Source organism: Cardiocondyla obscurior, linkage group LG05, assembly GCF_019399895.1.
Source record: "Cardiocondyla obscurior isolate alpha-2009 linkage group LG05, Cobs3.1, whole genome shotgun sequence".
NCBI lineage: Eukaryota > Metazoa > Arthropoda > Insecta > Hymenoptera > Formicidae > Cardiocondyla > Cardiocondyla obscurior.
The window spans coordinates 3,849,033-3,867,024 of NC_091868.1; the positions used below are offsets into that span (position 1 = coordinate 3,849,033).

The 17,992-nt window shown below is 40.8% G+C and overlaps 1 protein-coding gene and 1 long non-coding RNA gene across 2 annotated transcripts in view; both read right to left on the minus strand.

Moving 5' to 3' along the window:
- Window positions 1–14,506, minus strand: part of Dscam1 (Down syndrome cell adhesion molecule 1) — a 61,554-nt gene extending 47,048 nt beyond the window's left edge. The window contains exons 1-4 of the mRNA XM_070656750.1: window positions 13,922–14,506; window positions 10,175–10,356; window positions 9,560–9,698; window positions 2,056–2,220 (exon numbers count right to left, since the gene is read on the minus strand). Of these exons, the coding sequence (XP_070512851.1) occupies window positions 2,056–2,220; window positions 9,560–9,698; window positions 10,175–10,356; window positions 13,922–14,012 (577 nt within the window). The 5' untranslated portion in view covers window positions 14,013–14,506. The remainder of the gene's footprint in view (window positions 1–2,055; window positions 2,221–9,559; window positions 9,699–10,174; window positions 10,357–13,921) is intronic.
- A 1,683-nt stretch (window positions 14,507–16,189) lies between these two features.
- On the minus strand, window positions 16,190–17,606 carry LOC139102676 (uncharacterized). The gene is made up of 3 exons (XR_011545743.1): window positions 17,107–17,606; window positions 16,649–16,737; window positions 16,190–16,250 (listed from the first exon to the last, which is right to left on the minus strand). It is a non-coding gene; the product is annotated as an uncharacterized lncRNA (long non-coding RNA).
- Window positions 17,607–17,992: the final 386 nt, after the last annotated feature.

The following is a 17,992-nucleotide window of genomic DNA, read 5'->3' on the forward strand; positions in this document are numbered from 1 at the left end:
GTACTACCACACAGAGAAGTGGGCACAGGTGAGAAGAGATGGATAGGCCGATCGAACGACCGGAAAAAAAAAAGAAAAAGAAAAAAAAAATCGATGGAAAGAGGGAAGAGAGGTCTGGAACAGCGCGAGCAGCGGCAGTCAACGTCGTACAAATTTCCACGTAAAATTTCATATTGCACGATATTTTTTAAACGAGAGGCATCCTAACGAAACACGAATACCTTGCATTTTACATGCGCGTCATGATATCGGGGTTCAAAACGATATTCGGTTGATAAAGCGGAGGCCGATGGAACGATTTAAACGACCTGAATTGGAATTTTTATTATTTTATAGCTATAAATTTGTGTGTAAAAAAAAAAAAAAAGTTTATTCTTTTTCCCTGGCATTCTCTATTTCCCTTTCATATGTCAAACTTTGTGCAAAGCCATCAGTATTCGGCATGGACTTGGTGACTAGAACCAGCGTAATTCATTTTATTTTATTTTATTTTATTTTATACGGTTGAGCCGAGGATAAATCTTGCTCGAATACGAAAGCGATCATCAAACGAAGCATCATTGCCGAACGATGATTGGACGCATGAGAGGATCCTTGATCCACGTAAACGCATACTAATAACTAACTGAATGTTATAATTTTATGTTAACCGAACACTTGACATGCATCGCTGTACTGAACAGATAATGCAAACAAAGTGCTTCAACTTTTTACCCAATATACGAGAGTAACATTAGAAACACGTCGAAAAGAATAAAAACCATAAAATAATCTTTGAAAAGAATCACTTCCTAAATATGAAATTCTGTACGAAAATAATATATCACCGAGTTATGTAATCTCAGAACAACATAATTGCACACAAAAATAGAACATAAATTCTATTGCGTTGCATGCGACTGTTCTTTCCGATTGGTTCTCGCATGATGCGCCGATTTGACAGATTGCGAATAAAACTAGAAAGTCGTGAAAATGGAAGATTTGTGCGACATTCGAGAATAAAAAAGAAAAAAAAATGGCATGAAATTGTTGCGCATCGTGTACCGTAATCAGCGCTAGGGTATATATCAGTGGTCTCGTCTTCGATCCAAGAGTCAACCTCGACGAATTCGGCGACGAAGCTCGGTATGTGACACTTGATAATTGCGGCGTTCCCCCGAAGGACGTGTTCGTCCATCACGTTCACTGCATACCGCTGCCCGACAACTGCAACCAGACACCGGTTTCCGGTTTTACCATAAGGCGCACATCTTCCACCTGGCAGGACGTGTCGATCGTCCGTCGATTGAATTTGAAAGTTTATGCAAAACGCCGTTGCATCTCGTATTATTGCAAGGTTTATTTCGTTAATTGTTTTTTTTTTTTTTTTTTTTTTTTTTTTAATATTAAAACCGCTTTAATTATTTATAAAAACATTTGCACGTTACGTATAATTTTTTTTTTCCAGAATTTAGAATAAAAAAAGAAGAAGTATTTTCGACGAACAACCCAAACGTTATTCTTGAACATGATCGTCACGGCGGTTTTCAACGACTGTATAATTCCCTTCGTCGAGACGAGCATAATCAGGAATCCTATTCACGTCACATCACATCCCTTTTCTTTGTGAATTAAAATAAACGCCATTATCTGCGGCAGGTGAAGAAGAATATGTTCCTATCGAAGAGAACTGGTCGCGCGACCGGTCTTGAAATAGACGCGATCGATCAATGTTCGACGTTACGATTTGTTATACACGTTCGCTAAATAAGTGGCACATCGATGCACGTCACGACGATATGAAAGTTATCTAATCGTATTGCACGCGCAATAGTATGTACGTATACGTTCAAACCAAACAAGCTTGATACGTAGTATCGTTAGGAGGAAAAAAAGAAAGCTACAAGAAGCGCATGCAAGATCGAATAACTCGGTCGATCGACAGTTCTCTCGTACGGTAATTAAAACAGGATTCGCGATTTTCCAGCTTGCAAGAAAAAAAGAAAATAAATAAATAAAAAATAAAGAAAGAAAAAAAAAACACAATGCGCAACGTGCATCCCTTTAGTTCAGTACCATATGACTGTGTCTCGGCAACGTAACTGCCGCCGTTGGAATCGATCCATCCCACCACGTCCACGTGGTCGGCCACGAACGAGGGAACTTGACACTTGAAAATAGCCGCGTTGCCGCGTATCGCGAACTGATCGTAAACCTGAACCTCAAAGTACTGGGCGACCACTGCAAATGAAGCGAGAACAAACAAGAGTTTGGCGGGTGTTCCAGACTGCCGAGTGTCACCGGTGCGCTTTGATCGCGCCGATTAAAATTTCAATGAGAACCGGAGCCGCCCGCCGCGGCAGCCAGCTTCCGGTGTTATCGAATCCGGTAACGTCCGACGCGCGCGGACACCGGTCCGCGTTAATCCGACTTAATCTAATTGCAAATTAACAAACACGCGGTCTCTTTTATTAATTTAATAGAAAGCACTTGCTCCTAGATGCATTTGCATCGAATAAATTTAATACACGATGGGTTTTACGAGCAACGACTCTTTATTCTCCCGATACCAAATCACGATCACAAACTGCGCTTTATGTTAAATGAGATCTCTATTGTCTTGACTTTTATCCTACCGCTCATATATTACGAATTCGGCTAATGAGCTTAATTGCGTCGCTTTTAAAATATGCAACTTATATTCCTGAAAGGAATGCCCATTTTTTTGTAATTAAAAATTAAACGCCAAAGCGGGGTTGCATTAATTTATCATACGGAATATGAAATTTAATACGCATTAATGTTTGCCGACCGTATATCCGTCTCATTAATTAATATCGCAATATGTCCACTTGCTACTACGACCGTAAAGTAAATTCGATTACGTCGCTGGTATAACCCTTTAATGATCCTCTCTCTTCGGTAAAAGAGGATCAAATCGCCTGGTCGCGCGGGCGTTAATTCGCTTCTCGACCCGATTAATCTGGCTTATCCTAATCCGAGGATCACGTTGAACGAGACCACTGCCAGCCGCATGTTCATCCTCTATTCACCCTTAACCGATCGCCGAGTTGAAAATGGCATATTTTCCATCGACCATCGACCTCTTTCTCGATCACACGTGCGCTAATACGCGACACACATGCGTAAGGAGACCGTCTTCGCTAACGTTTGCTCTTAGGCAACCGGTGTAAGTACCCTTTTCTTCCTCGTCATTCGCGGTATACATGGAACCGTCCTCATCCTGCCATTCAATTACATCTACGAAATCCGCCACGAAGCTGGGCACGAGGCACTTCAGGGTCGCCGTATTTCCGCGTAAGACGAACTCGTCGATGACCCTCGTCTCGTAGAATTGCTGGACCACTGCAACGCGTAATTTATCTCAAAAACAGATCGCGACGTGTCGTATTAACGTTCGGTTCGACGGACGCTACTCAAACTGCGCCAAGTAATGACAACATTTTTTTTTTTTTTTTTTTATAAAATTTCTGGTATCCGCGTGTTCGTCCGTCGGATATTTGTCTCGTGATTTACGCGCACGTTTTCTCAATGCGATTTCGCGCGCGCACACGAGTGCCCTGCATTATTAAAGATCCGAAAAGTAAAAGTTGCATCTCATCGCGAGTCGCGAGCTGCAACCGACAGTCGTCGGATTGCCTGGAGAAGAAGAAAGTGCGAGAACTCGTTTGAGGGTGGGAAATGAGAATAACGGGGAAAGTAAGAGAGTGGAGAAGTTTGCTTCGCGAACGACGCATACTACACGGTCGGCGTCGACCGGCGTCATACCGTACTCCTGTCCGGCCGTGTAAATCGTCCCGTCGTCGGCCACCCACTGATCCACCTGGACGAATTCGGACACGAAGCTCGGTATTTTGCATTTCATGATCGCGCTGTTAGCCCGGATCACGTACTCGTTCTCGGCCTCGGTAACGTAGAACTGCGAAACCACTGCCGGCAATGTGTTAACTCTTTGAGATACGATAAAGAACGTACTTTTTCCTCATAGACTTGATAACTTGATCGCTGATTACAAAATGTTTAGTTTTACGATTAATTTGTACCACTTTATATGAAATAAATTAACTGATAAAATAAAAGTTTCAATTGTTCTGTCATCTTCTAATAAATCATGGTGTTATCGCGTCATAAACTTGTTTTAGACATTAATAAAAATGTATTCTTCAAAGAGTTAAGTAGAAAGGCGGATTCATAAAATAATAAAGTGTATTCTGCATAATAGGATTGTAAAGGAAAAAGTTATTACTTTAGCAACGTTAGTGAACAATCAAGCGACGGTTGTTCTCAACAATAAATTGCATAGGATTAGTTGCATAAAAGCTTTGTATAAAGTCATAAAATTGCTTCTTAATTTTTAATTTAAAAATCAGTGGAAATCTGAGAAATTAAATCTTAAAACAATTTTCATCGATCCCGTTAGTGATATAAATAAATCTCTAAATAATTTATATTCCGCGTATTTTAGTAAAGCAAACATCCTAATCCATATACAAATCTTTGATGGAATGCTTGAAACAATTGAGGGTTGCTTAATGGATCTACCCTGCGCGACCGCTAAATCCGCCGGAAGATAAACCTCTCCGTCTTCGCGAATCCACGCCTCAACGGTAACGAATTCTGCGATGTAACTGGGGATGCTGCATTTTAATATCGCGCTATTTCCCCTTATAACGTATTCAGTCAAGATCTCCGGATTGTAAGGCTGCGTAACGACTGTGAGAAGTACAAGTTAACATAAACACATGTTTAATTAAATTATTGAAAAGTATCGCGTTGCTTAAGAACAGGCTTATTTTATGTGCTCTGCAAATACTTTTGTTTAAAGTGGAATAAAATAAATTATGACGATGCAATTAAATGCGCACTTTATCCGTCGAAGTGTGCTCATTGAGATCTGACACCATGCTGAAACGGAAATAATTTCCTGTAGAAACTTTCCTTAATCGCGCGATTTCTCATACTCTTCTACGGTCGTTCGTAGGCACGATGCCCGGCTTAGTTTCTTAGGCCTACCGTAATTCGCGGCGTGAGAGCTACCGGATGGTTCATTAACTCTCGCGTATATACGCGCTGCCGCCGCCGTTCTGCCGCCGGGTCAGATCGGACCGCGTGGCCGGCGGAAACGAATCGTTACCACGTGCCACTTTGAACTTTGACAAAGTTGGGCGAGGGGACACAGGGTGTCTGGGTAGCAGGAATACAGGGGGTGATACGACCGGAAAGAGAATTTCCTCGCTCTGTATATACTCGTCGTCTGTACTTATTGGCCAATGTGCTTGTCATACAAATTGTGCAACGCTTGCACGCTCTGAGTCAATGAAAAAGCTAAAAGAGCTAATATTATATGTTAAAATATTCAGAATTTTCACGCGTTAATTTTCTTTCGCACAAGTATGGTAATAGGCAAAGATTTAAAAGCTACAAACGCCACAAAAGTTTATATCGTAAAATTTTTCCTTGTCAAAAAAAAAGAAAGAAAAAAAATAATAATCGCAATTAATAACAAAAATTTTTAAAAGGAATATAAATTTCTCTCCAGCATATCACTTCCCCTAATAGTCTGCTTTAAAAAGAAGAAGAAAAAAACAGAAAGAAAGAAAGAAAAAAAAAGGGAATTAGAATGAATGCTGTACCATAATCAGTAGACGGTCTGAAAGTCGAGCCATCGCTTCCCACCCACGATTCGACCGATACGAATTCGGCGACGAAACTCGGTATGGTGCATTTTAAAATAGCCGCATTTCCGCGTATCACGTATTCCGATACAACTTCCGCTTCGTAATACTGAGTCACGACTGCGAAAGATAATAGCATATTATAATGGCGCATTGTGTTGGTGTATCGCGCGTATCCGAACACCGTGTTACATAGCTGCGTATGCCTAATCGAGAAGAAATTTTCTCTCGGCCCGGGACGCCGTATAGCATATTTTTTAATTACTATCCTGATGTGCAATTCACCGTAGACAATACCTTGTTACGCATTTTTTATTCGACTATTCCGCAGAAATGTAAGATGATTCTCTGAAGAAAATTAGGTGATTACGATCAGAGAGATTGCAACATTAGAGTCGCACTTGAGCAACTAGCATTATACAATTTGATCCTATGCTCCACTATGTAATTACGGAAACTGGTTCTTAATCCGTAGAAGCCTCGCGATTCAGCCTACCTGAGAAATTACGTTAGTTACGCAATAAAATATCACGCCGATACTCGTGTAAAACGTTCCATTTACATACAAAGTAGCAAGCTCAATATGTTTTATATATATATATATATATATATATATATATATATTTTTTTTTTAATTTTATTTTAAGGGATCGCTCTTCGATTTTTAACTTTGTTTAATTCAAAAGAAATATCGACGAGTTGCGTGATAAACGAGAAGAACTATCTCGCGTTTAACCGAACGAGACATCAACGACGTTGACCAGTTTCAACACTCGCTGCCCACGCGAATTCCGACTGTCTGAATGTCCTAAAGTTCGTTTTTCACTCTCAACACTTCGCTGTACCATTTTCTTGATCCGGATCGAAAGAGTTCCCTTGATCGTCCTGCCAGCCAATGACCTGAACGAATTCCGCGACGAAACTCGGTATGCTGCACTTGAGAATGGCCGCATTGCCGCGTATTACGTACTCATTGTTAACCTCGGACTGATAATATTGGTGCACCACTGCAATAAACGATTAAAATAATCTGCGCGAGCCCGACGTTTCTACATACTCAGCGTAAAGGCGGCCGCTCGTGTAACTTTTATTATCTTTACAATGATTGGAAATGTGTATTCCGCGGCATATCGCGTTCTACATTAATTTGAAGCTCTGCGAATGACATATTATCTTTATAATACGAGATAATATATATTTCTCAAAGGGGGTTTTTGCTTTTTTACACGCGGAAAAATTAATTTCCAGGATATACCGAATGGAACTTGGACGACGTTGACGACAGCATCGAACGATATATTTATTTCGCCGTTGCTCCGCGAGCAGAATCAATTGCATTGTCGCATTTTGTGCCGACGAGCAGATATCACGATGGTGCACGATGAATTGATTTCAAACGCGATGCATGCGTGCGTATATGCACATGTTCCCTAAATGGCCTCGATGCAGCGTTTTCAAAAAATTTTTAACGAAAGCATGAGATTTTCCTTGCTTTAAAAATTAAATTTACATAAAAAATTCTTTTTAATGGGAATAACAATCTCCTAATTAGCGTACTAACTGTTTTTACATTTTTATAAAATATTAATCCAACAACGAAACCTTGTGTAAAATATTAGTTTCACGATAAAAAAATAATATATATATATACATTTATCATTATGTCTAGTATTATTAAGATCAATTAATGTTCGCGTTAATTTACGGAGCACAGATTAATTTACAAAATATAGGAAAATGAATGAAATAAAGATAAATGAGTAATAAATATTTTAAACAAACTCGTGCATTTAAAATAAAACAAACGACACGTCCGGAGTGAATATTCCATCGTTTAATAGAAAAATGAGAGGTAGCTGACGATGATCAAATATTTGATTATTTCAGCGAACGTCGCATACATCGGGTTGAATATACAATAACGATACGAATGTGACAATGCGCACACATGCTAACCATGGAAGTGGAAAGTGACCGACCCATATACTTTCGCGTTGCACCGCTCCAAATTGATTTGCATTTTGCCACCGTGGCAATTGAGATCAATATACGAGAAGCGACCGAGTCGCACGGATGGTGTCACTCACTCAACCGAACGTCACGATGCATTTATGCTCTCCGACTGAAGTATATGAGCGGGCAATAACGAAATTATTTCTTAATTGTCCCTATGCGAAGGACGTAAAAGTTGATCGATAAAAATTCGAACGGGACTCAAAATGCAAAATCTAACGGAAGCTTTAAATGCATTTTGTTCTAATACATTTTTATATAATGACCAAGTCAAAAACAAACTTTGTGCTGATATCAAATTTTAGATATTTTAATTAAAAAAAAAAAAAATAAATTCCTGGCTTTTAATTTTATATAGATATAAATCAAGTCGAGATATGTCAAAGAATGCAACAACGAAATTTTCTGCTCGCAAGGAGTGAGGGAGAGTGAGCTCGATTAATCGAATCCTAATTCTATTTGTACCAAAATCATCGCCGGGCACGAATTCCTCTCCCTGATCCGTGTGCCAAGACAGGACTTTGACGAAATCGGCGACGAAGGAAGGAACGACACACTTCAAAATGGCACTGTTCCCACGGATCGCGTATTCTTTATTGACGTCGGTGTCGTAATACTGCGCCACCACTATAATTTCGTATACATAAAATGACGTCTTCACTGCGACGGGAATTATTTTACTCCAGCCTCAATCGCTCCAAATATTTTATACATTTTTTATTTTTCGTCAACTCTTTAAAAAATCTACTTCCGTTAAAATTTAATTTTAAAATTGATGTAGCAACAGTTTTTAAAATATATTATTGCTTTTTTTTTTTTTTTTTTTTTTTTTTAATCATGTATATGGTACTTACGGTCAGGAATGGCATTCGTGGTGCTGCGACGGCGGCTAGCGTACGTGATCTTGGCGTAGGGTGCGTTCGAATTTCACACGAAGCGCGTAAGTGTGTCGCGGAGCATCGGCCACGGAGGACTGAGGGGGAACGCGCCCTACAACTACCTCCCTCGTTCTTGGGGGCCGAGGAAAGGGATGAAGACGGAAAAAGTCACGTACGCTAGCCGCCGTCGCCGCTCGCCGCAGGAAATGCCATATCTGTCTTTCAATGTACTTGTGCACATAATTAATTTTATAAATCTATAAAAGATAAATAGTTTTAATTTTTAATTATTAATAAAAGAAACGAATGCAACTGGAAACTCCGTTGCGATCAATGAGAAACGATGACGTCAGATTTAATGACATCACTCTGTGATTCAGAAATATTTGCAGGCTTGCAAGAACGATAACATAGTGTAAAAATAGAATTATATCGATCATGTAAAGAAGAACTTCCTAACTACAAGCGACGAACTGAGACTGGAGAATCGAATATATATAAGTTATATAAACGGCGGCGGCAGAGACTGCAAAATGTTTAAAAAAATAATACGTAGCGACGAACTACTACTATATCACCTAATTAACGCCGATGTCTTTTCCACGTTAAAATTTCTATCAAAGAAAGACATCGGATGTAAAACGCAGTAGTCGTGAACACGTAAAACACGTGTTGTTAACCACAGCTGAAAAAGATGTTGTTTAAATTTTCCTACGTTTAGCCATCTTAATCAATTGAGATTAATTTTAACAAGAGTCCGACATAAATTAAAAAAATGTAAATATTACGATTTTAAAATTTCAATTTTAATTTCATAACAATTAATATTTTAATGTCAAATTAACAGAAAATAAAATTTCTCTCAAAAATTGGCATTGAGATCAGATTTAAAAAATCAAAACTTTAAAGCGTTCTTTATTTCTGAATCGTCCTATATAAGATTCTATAGATGGCCAAACGATAAAGGCTTAATGGACAAAGATTGACACTTACCAGCTCTCACGTTGACATCGCGGCTGTGTACTGAACCTGCAGGGGAACGTGCCAAACAGCTGTAGACTTGAGCATGAACTTCCTGACGGTAATCTTCAGCGCGGAAAGGAGGGAATACCAAATTTCCGTTTGGCAATACCTACAAGTGAATAACCGGAGGATAGAAACTAAATTGAATGTGGAAACTATACAAACAAACGCAAGCAACAAGCTTGGAAATAATTAAATCTTTCGTCACGATTGCGTGAATGAATGTGGGATGACGCGGGAGTTTAATAATTCCATTCACATCTTACACATAGGTATTTAATACTGAATCAAATAATAATTGACGGCTACTTAGAGGTACAAGTTTTCATCCTACGCATAAAAGAAAATGACCCAAATCTATGTCATACTTTTTCACTGAGAACGTCCGTTCTATTAGACGATAAATCTAATTTTATTCGCAGAAATAATGTTGATAAATTTGACACATTACGTGCATGTATTATTTTTTAAAGCATTTAAAATTCAACAAAATTGACCATAAATCTCTGTCGATTATCGGGTTTAATATTCGTTTAAATAAGATTTTAATATATGAGAAACAGATAAAAACATTTGGTACAATACCTGTCGCAATCCGGGCACGTCTCCTACAGCGGTTCCATCGGAACGGACCCAGATGATATCCGGTTGTGGATTTCCTCTTGCCTGGCATTCGACAACAGCTCCGGTTCCGTTTGAGAAATCAATCCGGTTTGGAGGTTCCTTGACAAATACCGGTCCCATAGATGCATCCTCAGCCGAGACAACTGCAAGTAAGATACAAAATTTTTCGTAGTTACACGCGAGTATGTTGCATTAAATAATTTTAATAAAAAAAAAAAAAATAATGCTACTTTAAAATATCATGAAAGCAATATCAAATCTATTTGTTAAATTAATTAACGCGAGTGTCACTTTCAATACAAATAACTATCAAGGTAAGGAATTTGCGACAGCTACTGAAATTGCGAACAGGCCACGACTTTAGAGTAATTCCTTCGTAAGCATAAATAAGCTGATTTTTTTTTTTTTTTTATTTAGAAGCTATTGCGGAGTTTCGACTAGCGAGAATATTCCGCGAACGGGGCAAAATGTAAGGAACTTATGGGAACATAATCATCGGGCCAATTAATTTAAAGTGCCACGAGCGACGAGACCTTTTGTCTCGCGTCTTCGGGTTTCGCTTATCATCCGTTTCAGCCAGGATATGCGACACCCACATTCAATTGGCGCGTTGCCAATTGCAGCAAACAACAGGTTGTCGGGTCTGTTATTGAATAATATGCGATCAACGTCATGCGACCATAAGGGAGACGCAATGCGTGATTCCTTTTCCGTCGTGGAAGAGCCGGGCTCTTCGTAGTATCGGCACCGCCGGCAATGAAAAGTTATTTCCATGGCAAATTACGTGCCATTGTACAATTCTTAGCGACGTATTATGAGAGTAACGTAAAGTTACGAATTTTGATGATTTAATTTCGACTTTGATCCTTGGGTGCAATAAATGTCTCAAGTTTCTGCAGGAGTCCTACCGTGCTACCTTTCTCACATGTAGCCACCTACTACTTCACCCACGACGACGATTGTAGCAAAGCCAGAGCGCACATAAACCGGGTGCGATATAAAATGAAAAACCGGTTGGCGCAGCGTGCGCCGTTCAAGTGAATAAGCAGAATACGCAGGTATAAAGAACAGGTGTTCCGAATTTTTGTCAACAACACACCTTTTGCTGAGAATCGAATCTCGTCTGGTACAACCGTAACGTCGTCGTTCATCCTTATCCTTTTTCTCACGTTACAAAGATACCAGAAACTCTTTCAATTAAAATTACACCAAATTAACGCAGATAATAAAAGGTGTTAATTTTTTTGTCAACCTATCGCACTCTCGTTTATCTTTTTTTTTTTTTTTCTTTCTTTTAATATACATTTTATTTTATTGCGAGCATTCTTTTCCTTCTCTCATTTTTTTTTTAGATCATCTCGTTAGGTTGACAGTTACAACAGCATTAGGTCATCGAAAGGGTCAAAAGGGCCAAGAGGATTAAAGTAAGCTAGGGGTATCGCAATGATTAACTGGGTGCGTACGGCAGTTTTATGGTGCGTGTGCGTCCACGTCCAACAGTTTACGTTGTTTATACCCGCCGCGGCACGTGCGTGATGCAACAATGGTCCAAGGTATTGTTACGGGTATACGTGACAAACGCGACGCGCCGCACGAATGAGTATCGATCGCAAAAGTGGCACGTAAAATTTTTTTTTTTTTTTTTTTTTTTTTACCGGGATTGAACTCTCACGCTTCCCCGATGAAAGGCGAGATTCTTCTCGGCCGAGAACCGCTCTGTAATCTATATATAGCGATAGCTTTGAAACGTCCGGACATGCTGCATCGAATATATTTCCAGCGCGCACATACGAACACACGCGTGCCGCCATGTGCGTGACTCACGTGAGTACTCGCGTCCATTTACGCGTGCGTATGCGTGTGTTAACGTAAGACGCCGCGCCGTGCATGATAATGAGAAATATGCCGAAACCGTGAGTCAACGGAGGTGCCAAAAACCGAATCCGACGTCGATCTCGTCGACCTCAGCTTCGATTTTTCACAGTTTTCACGCTTAATTTACAGTCGATCTTAAGCCGCTCTTAAACGCGCCTTGCAAATCTTTTCTTTTTCTTTTTTTTTTAATTGCTATTAAATTTATTTAAATCATTTCATTAATGCATATTGACGGTCGCGAGGAATAGATATGCATACAATTATTGCGCGTAGTTGTAAAGGAAGTCTCAAGAAATTCTTAAATCTCTCACTGTTTCGGTTTCTATACGGCTTCTATAACCGCGTCTATTTCTGTTCCTTCCTGGTAGAACTAAAATATCGAATATTCTTTTAAAAACTGATTATTTTAATTTCCCAATAAATAAACGTATCGGGATATTAATTTTTTATCTTCCTTTTTATATAAGTAAAAAACGCAATGTCTATCAGATAAGACTTATCAGAAATTGAAACCCTAAACCTAAACCTTCTTTCCTAAAGTTAATTTACATCCTAAAGCTGAAAAGTCCAAACAATTAAGTTTCTCAATAGTGTAATAAAAATTTTAATAAATGACTTGAAATACTATTGCATTAAAATTTGACAATAAACATATGCGAATGGCAATTATCAATTATAAATTCTATTCTATCTCATTATCGAATGATTCCTGCAGGCTGTTTTTAATTTTCAGTTCAGAGATCAATTAATTAATAATTTCGTGAACTTGATTTTATTCTTTCATACTTATGCAGCTTTCGTAACAAATAAAGTTTCACTAACGAAACGATGCTGGTCCCGCATAATAGGCGGAATCACCTGGTGGCAGGCATGCACGAGCGTAATTCTTTTCTCGAATCATGATGTGAGCCTGCATTCTGGGAACAGCAGCTGTTTCTTTCCCTCGATCTCCTCGTTCCCTTCATCTTAGTCTCTCCTCCGACAGCTGCGCTTCGTGATCCGCTTGTACCTACACCTCGGGACCTTTCACGGTCCCAAGTAACCGTCTGTCCGGTTCGAAATACGCGAACGCGAGATTGTACCCAAAAACGCAGCTGTGGACCACTGTATCGAATAAAATCAAGCTCAGAGTTTTACGACTTTCGATCGCTTCATTGTTGAAATAAAATATAAATATTCAATTGTTGTCTTTTACTTAATAAAAAAAAAAAAAAAATTTTAACTTGACCCCGCAATTTTTAAGTATAATAATAATATCTAATATCTCTATATCTAATATTTTTAAACCTCTACATTTTGTTAAATTATATTTGAACATGTAATAATATTAATGAAAATTAATATAATTAATTTCTACAATTTTGTTCCGCATCTCGATGACTAGTAGGTACCACGTGCTAATTTCGCCTTGATATGCTAACGATAGACAACTAAAGAAATCTAAGACCCTCTGTCGAGTATCGTATTTAAACCACGTGTTCAGTCGCAACGAGCGTGATACCGCTGATAAAACTCGCGACTTAATATCTTGGAATGCATATTTTATAAGCACCGCAAGATGCAATAAATTATTTAAATAAACTAAATTAAAACCTGCCTTTATCTTATTTTATTACATAAATTAATTGTTCGTGAAATCTTTTTCAAGTAAAGTCTTTTTTTGCCGCATTTTATGCTTACGTAAAAAGTCGTGGCTTGTCCTCGCGTAAATATTTTTTCGATTTTCAGCGCATGTCGCACGACCCTCATGCGTCAATGTTTCTCCGTAATTATCGTCGAGTCACGCCGAGAAACGCGGTATGAATGAGATCTTTTCGTTTTAAGTTGACTCACCCGTTGTCAATGCCAAGACAGTAGCTATCAGCAGCATCGCGACGACGTAGATGGGTACCTTGCACCCTCCTCCTGGAGGATCTCGCCACATCCTCACTGCAACCCTCTCGAGTGCACTGATTTTCACCTGGTTTCACATAAAACACACCCTTTCAACAATACACCCATCGATTACAAAACGATCGCCGACAACCCGCCTCGATGATATCTCAGAAATTATTATTAATTATTTAATTACAATTAAATTCAGGGCCCGTAAATTCAAGGTAAATATGGAAGGACTTTTGTTTAATTCAAGGTCGGCTGGTCGGAGGCTGTGAAAGCACCATCACTTTCAACCTGTGCGACAGTTTAGTACGCATGCATTAATAAAAAAAAAATCGCGTAGCAGATTTTCAATCTATTAAATAAAATTAATTTTGAAAAATAAACAAAATTATTCGCTCTTGTAAAAGCTTTTTTAAATTTAACCTCGAAGAATAGGTAATCCGCAGACTTGATATCCCGCTCTAATTAATAAACTCCGGTGATATTCCACGTGTAAATTTGAAAAGCATTCGGCTTAAGAAACCGAGAAGATTTTATTTCCTACGCAATTGCTGTCGTCCTCGCGGCAATTCACGGCAAGGAGGCACGATTATTATATCGCGGGGGAAATTCTGAAAAGCGTGGAAGTCTCTTTGGCGTTCGTTGGTCCACGGTAATCCGCAGAACGCGCTATCTCATTCGCGGAACGGAGTGAAGGTGCACGTGCTGAATCGTTGATAGCAAGGGTTACGGCTGAAGTGCGGCGGACGAGTCCGTCAGGGGAAACAGCGAGGGAGGGTGACGGTCGCGAGAAGGGATGAATAGACGCAACGGGACAAGGGGAAGCAAGATGTGGCGGAGTTGAACGGCACGTCACGGGGCTGCTCCCTCTCGGCGAGTTTATTGATCGCAGGGTGCGGAGCGGTTCAATCTACCCCTCGCAACGGTGCGCGCCATGCTGGCCATCCGGCGCTCGGGGCTGGCCAAACGGCAGCGATGGTGTCCGCTGGATCCTCGCACCTCGTCACCCCTGTTCCCTCCCTACAGCGAAATTATTTCCCGATTTACCGAGCGACGCGTCTCTCGCGGACGCCGGGTCAGGTCGCGAAAACGAGAAGTGACGCCCGCGTTTCGCCGCCGCCGCCGCCGTCGTTACATCACGTCTCTCGGCGAGACGCGGGAAAGAATCACGGGGATAACTGGAGTTCCAGATGCGACGAAGATCGCAATCTGCTAGCCGCGAGGACGACATTTCGCAACCGTGAGAGAAGACGCGTCGCAAACTCGCTCGCGCTGGTGAACGGCTGATCTTCCCGCTGCGGGGGGAGAAAAAAAAAAAAGACGGGAGGGAAGAGAGGACGATGTCGAGAGAATCCCGGCGCGCTGTGGCAAAAAGTCGATGACAAAAAGAACGACATATCGCGACCGTATGAGAAACAGAGTGACGGATAAAAAAAGATCCGGACTGCTCGGCGGGGCTTCTCGCGTTCGAGAGAGCGATCAACACGGGGACGCGAACGGGATCGTTGCCCTAGATCTCAGTCGCCCTTCTTATAAATTGGGAACTGCCGTAATTCTTTCGCCAATCGTCTAAGAGATATAACATCGAGGTCCGGTGACCGTCGGCGATCGCGTCTCTCGCCGAATTTCAACTTCCGCCGGCGAGAGGGGGTCGACAACACGTTTTAAATCGCCCACAAATCGGCGCACACGCACAACACAATCCCTGCCGATACGCTCCACGCAGGCATTCGCACACATACACGCGTAATCACCAACGATTTTACAAAATCGTCCGACGTTTCCGCAGATCTCCCTCGCGGGGGGGAGAGGAGAGAGGTCAGAAGAATCGCACGCTCCGTTTTTACGTACCGACGACGACGACGCGACGACGATCGCCGTGTGCGATTTCTTGCAGGAGCACAAATGCACGCCGAACCAGATCGGAGCGAAGAAACGAGCACTCCGGTTCCACGAACGACCGATCGTGGAGTGCGGCGTCGTTTGCTTCGGCGGCTGTTCCTCGGCTATCTCGAGGTCGGCGGCGGTGGCGCGGCGGTGGGGGTCGTCGGCATGAACACACACGCTACTCCGAGGAATAAAGGGTGCATTGCTGGCAGGACCGTCCGAAGAATTTAACCCCTCGAAACGAGCGGAAGATGCGGAAATACAAATCTAAAACAAAACATAATCTTCTTAATTTTCTCGTAAAGAAAAAAAAGAGGAGAATCCTTTACTTACCGATTAAACCTGAGTTAGAGTTGCTTTCACGTCACTGCAGATATGCATGTAGAATTCGTTCCTGCAACAAAATTTATTTATACAATATGGATGCAACCTGTATTTGCAACGTTGTACAACATTTTGCAGAACTCAAGAGTTAACTAATATTGTAATATAAATGATTTATATTTTACATATTCTCTCGCTTATTTTCTTTTTCATTATTTAAATGAAATTAACGCGCGATAAAAATTGTAGACAAATTATTCGGCTAATTTTTAAGTATACGCTTACATGGACTTGTGCTTGAGTTTCTTAATATTAAATTGCGACGAATAAACTTTGCAGACAATTCGTCCAAGGTGTCGAAGCTCAGTCGACCGGTACTGATGGTTGGCCGACCTTTGTCGCACGCGGCGGAAACGGCCAATGGACCAAATATATATGAAATATGCACATTCGTGTGCGAATACGTACATGTTTGCGCAATATTTGCATGCTTGCAGGCTCGTTACGGCGATAAGCGATTATCGGCGGTAGACAGCGGCAGCCAATACACGAGTAATCTGAAAAAGAAAATGATAAATTAGATCGATAAAATACTGGAAGTAGTTACGGAAGAATTTGTAAAATATGCGGGAGAAATTGAAGCAATAATCGAAAAGCGCTTCTTATCTCTGTTCGGCATTATCTATTTATGTAACAACATGCGATAACTTGGATAAAGTTGTAGATTATAAACTTGCAGATAAATCGATATACAACTATTACTATTACTGTTAGCAAATTATAGCAAGCGTGTGATTACGATACTACAACCATAAGAAATTAATTAGAATACTTGGAAATGTATAGCGTGAAAAATAATAAGATAATCATTTAGATAAAAATATTGTATACGTGTAAAAAATAAAAACATTTCACAAACACATTACCATCTAACGCTCTTGTTCATTTTAAGAATATAATCATTCATTTCCTCGGTAACCTCAATTTTCAGTCGCTTTGGAAAAAACGGCTTCGAAAGTGACTTTACGGTCGTGCGCGTTCCCACATTTTCCTTGCAAGTAAAGATACATAATGGAGTCTTGAAAATCATTTAAGTATTTTAGACGAACAAGATAATAATTATACAATACTTATGTAAAATATCTACCATTTGAACCGGAGGAAACTCGACCCAAGTCTTCAGTTTAAACGCTTAGAACAATCAAGTAATCGGTCTAATGTCTTTTCGTGACGCTATTAAAATCGTTGCATACTACTGCCATCTTTGGTATCCGCGACGAAACCGTGTGTCGATGATTGCGCGTTGGTGGCGGTAGTGTACACTGAAAAGCAGATATGGCATTTGCTGCGACGAGCGGCGACGGCGGCTGGCGTACGTGACTTCCCCCTCTCTCCGGCCACCGAGGGTGGCCTCCGTGACCGCTGCTCCACGCAGTGATGGGAATTTTAGCTCCGAGCAACATCGATGTTGCTGGAGTGGGGGACCACGCACACACGCCGACGTCCTGTCGGTGAGCGCGCCTCGCTCGGCCACGCTCGGTCTCGCTCGACTTGCAGAAGAGGACAGATATATATATGTTCCGTCTTCTTTGCACCGAGGCAGCTACGAGTCGTAGCCTACGTCGGCCTACGAGCCTATGACTACGATGAGTGCACACATCGCGCGATGCGGCCCGCGTAAATCGCGGGCACTAAGATACATGTTTCTCTTTGCAAGTTGTATATTAGAATACGATGTGGTCTTCCGCACTACCCAGGTGGTGCAACTTACAGTGCGTTAGGTTTTGTAACGTGGACCTTCGCCGGTGGCCA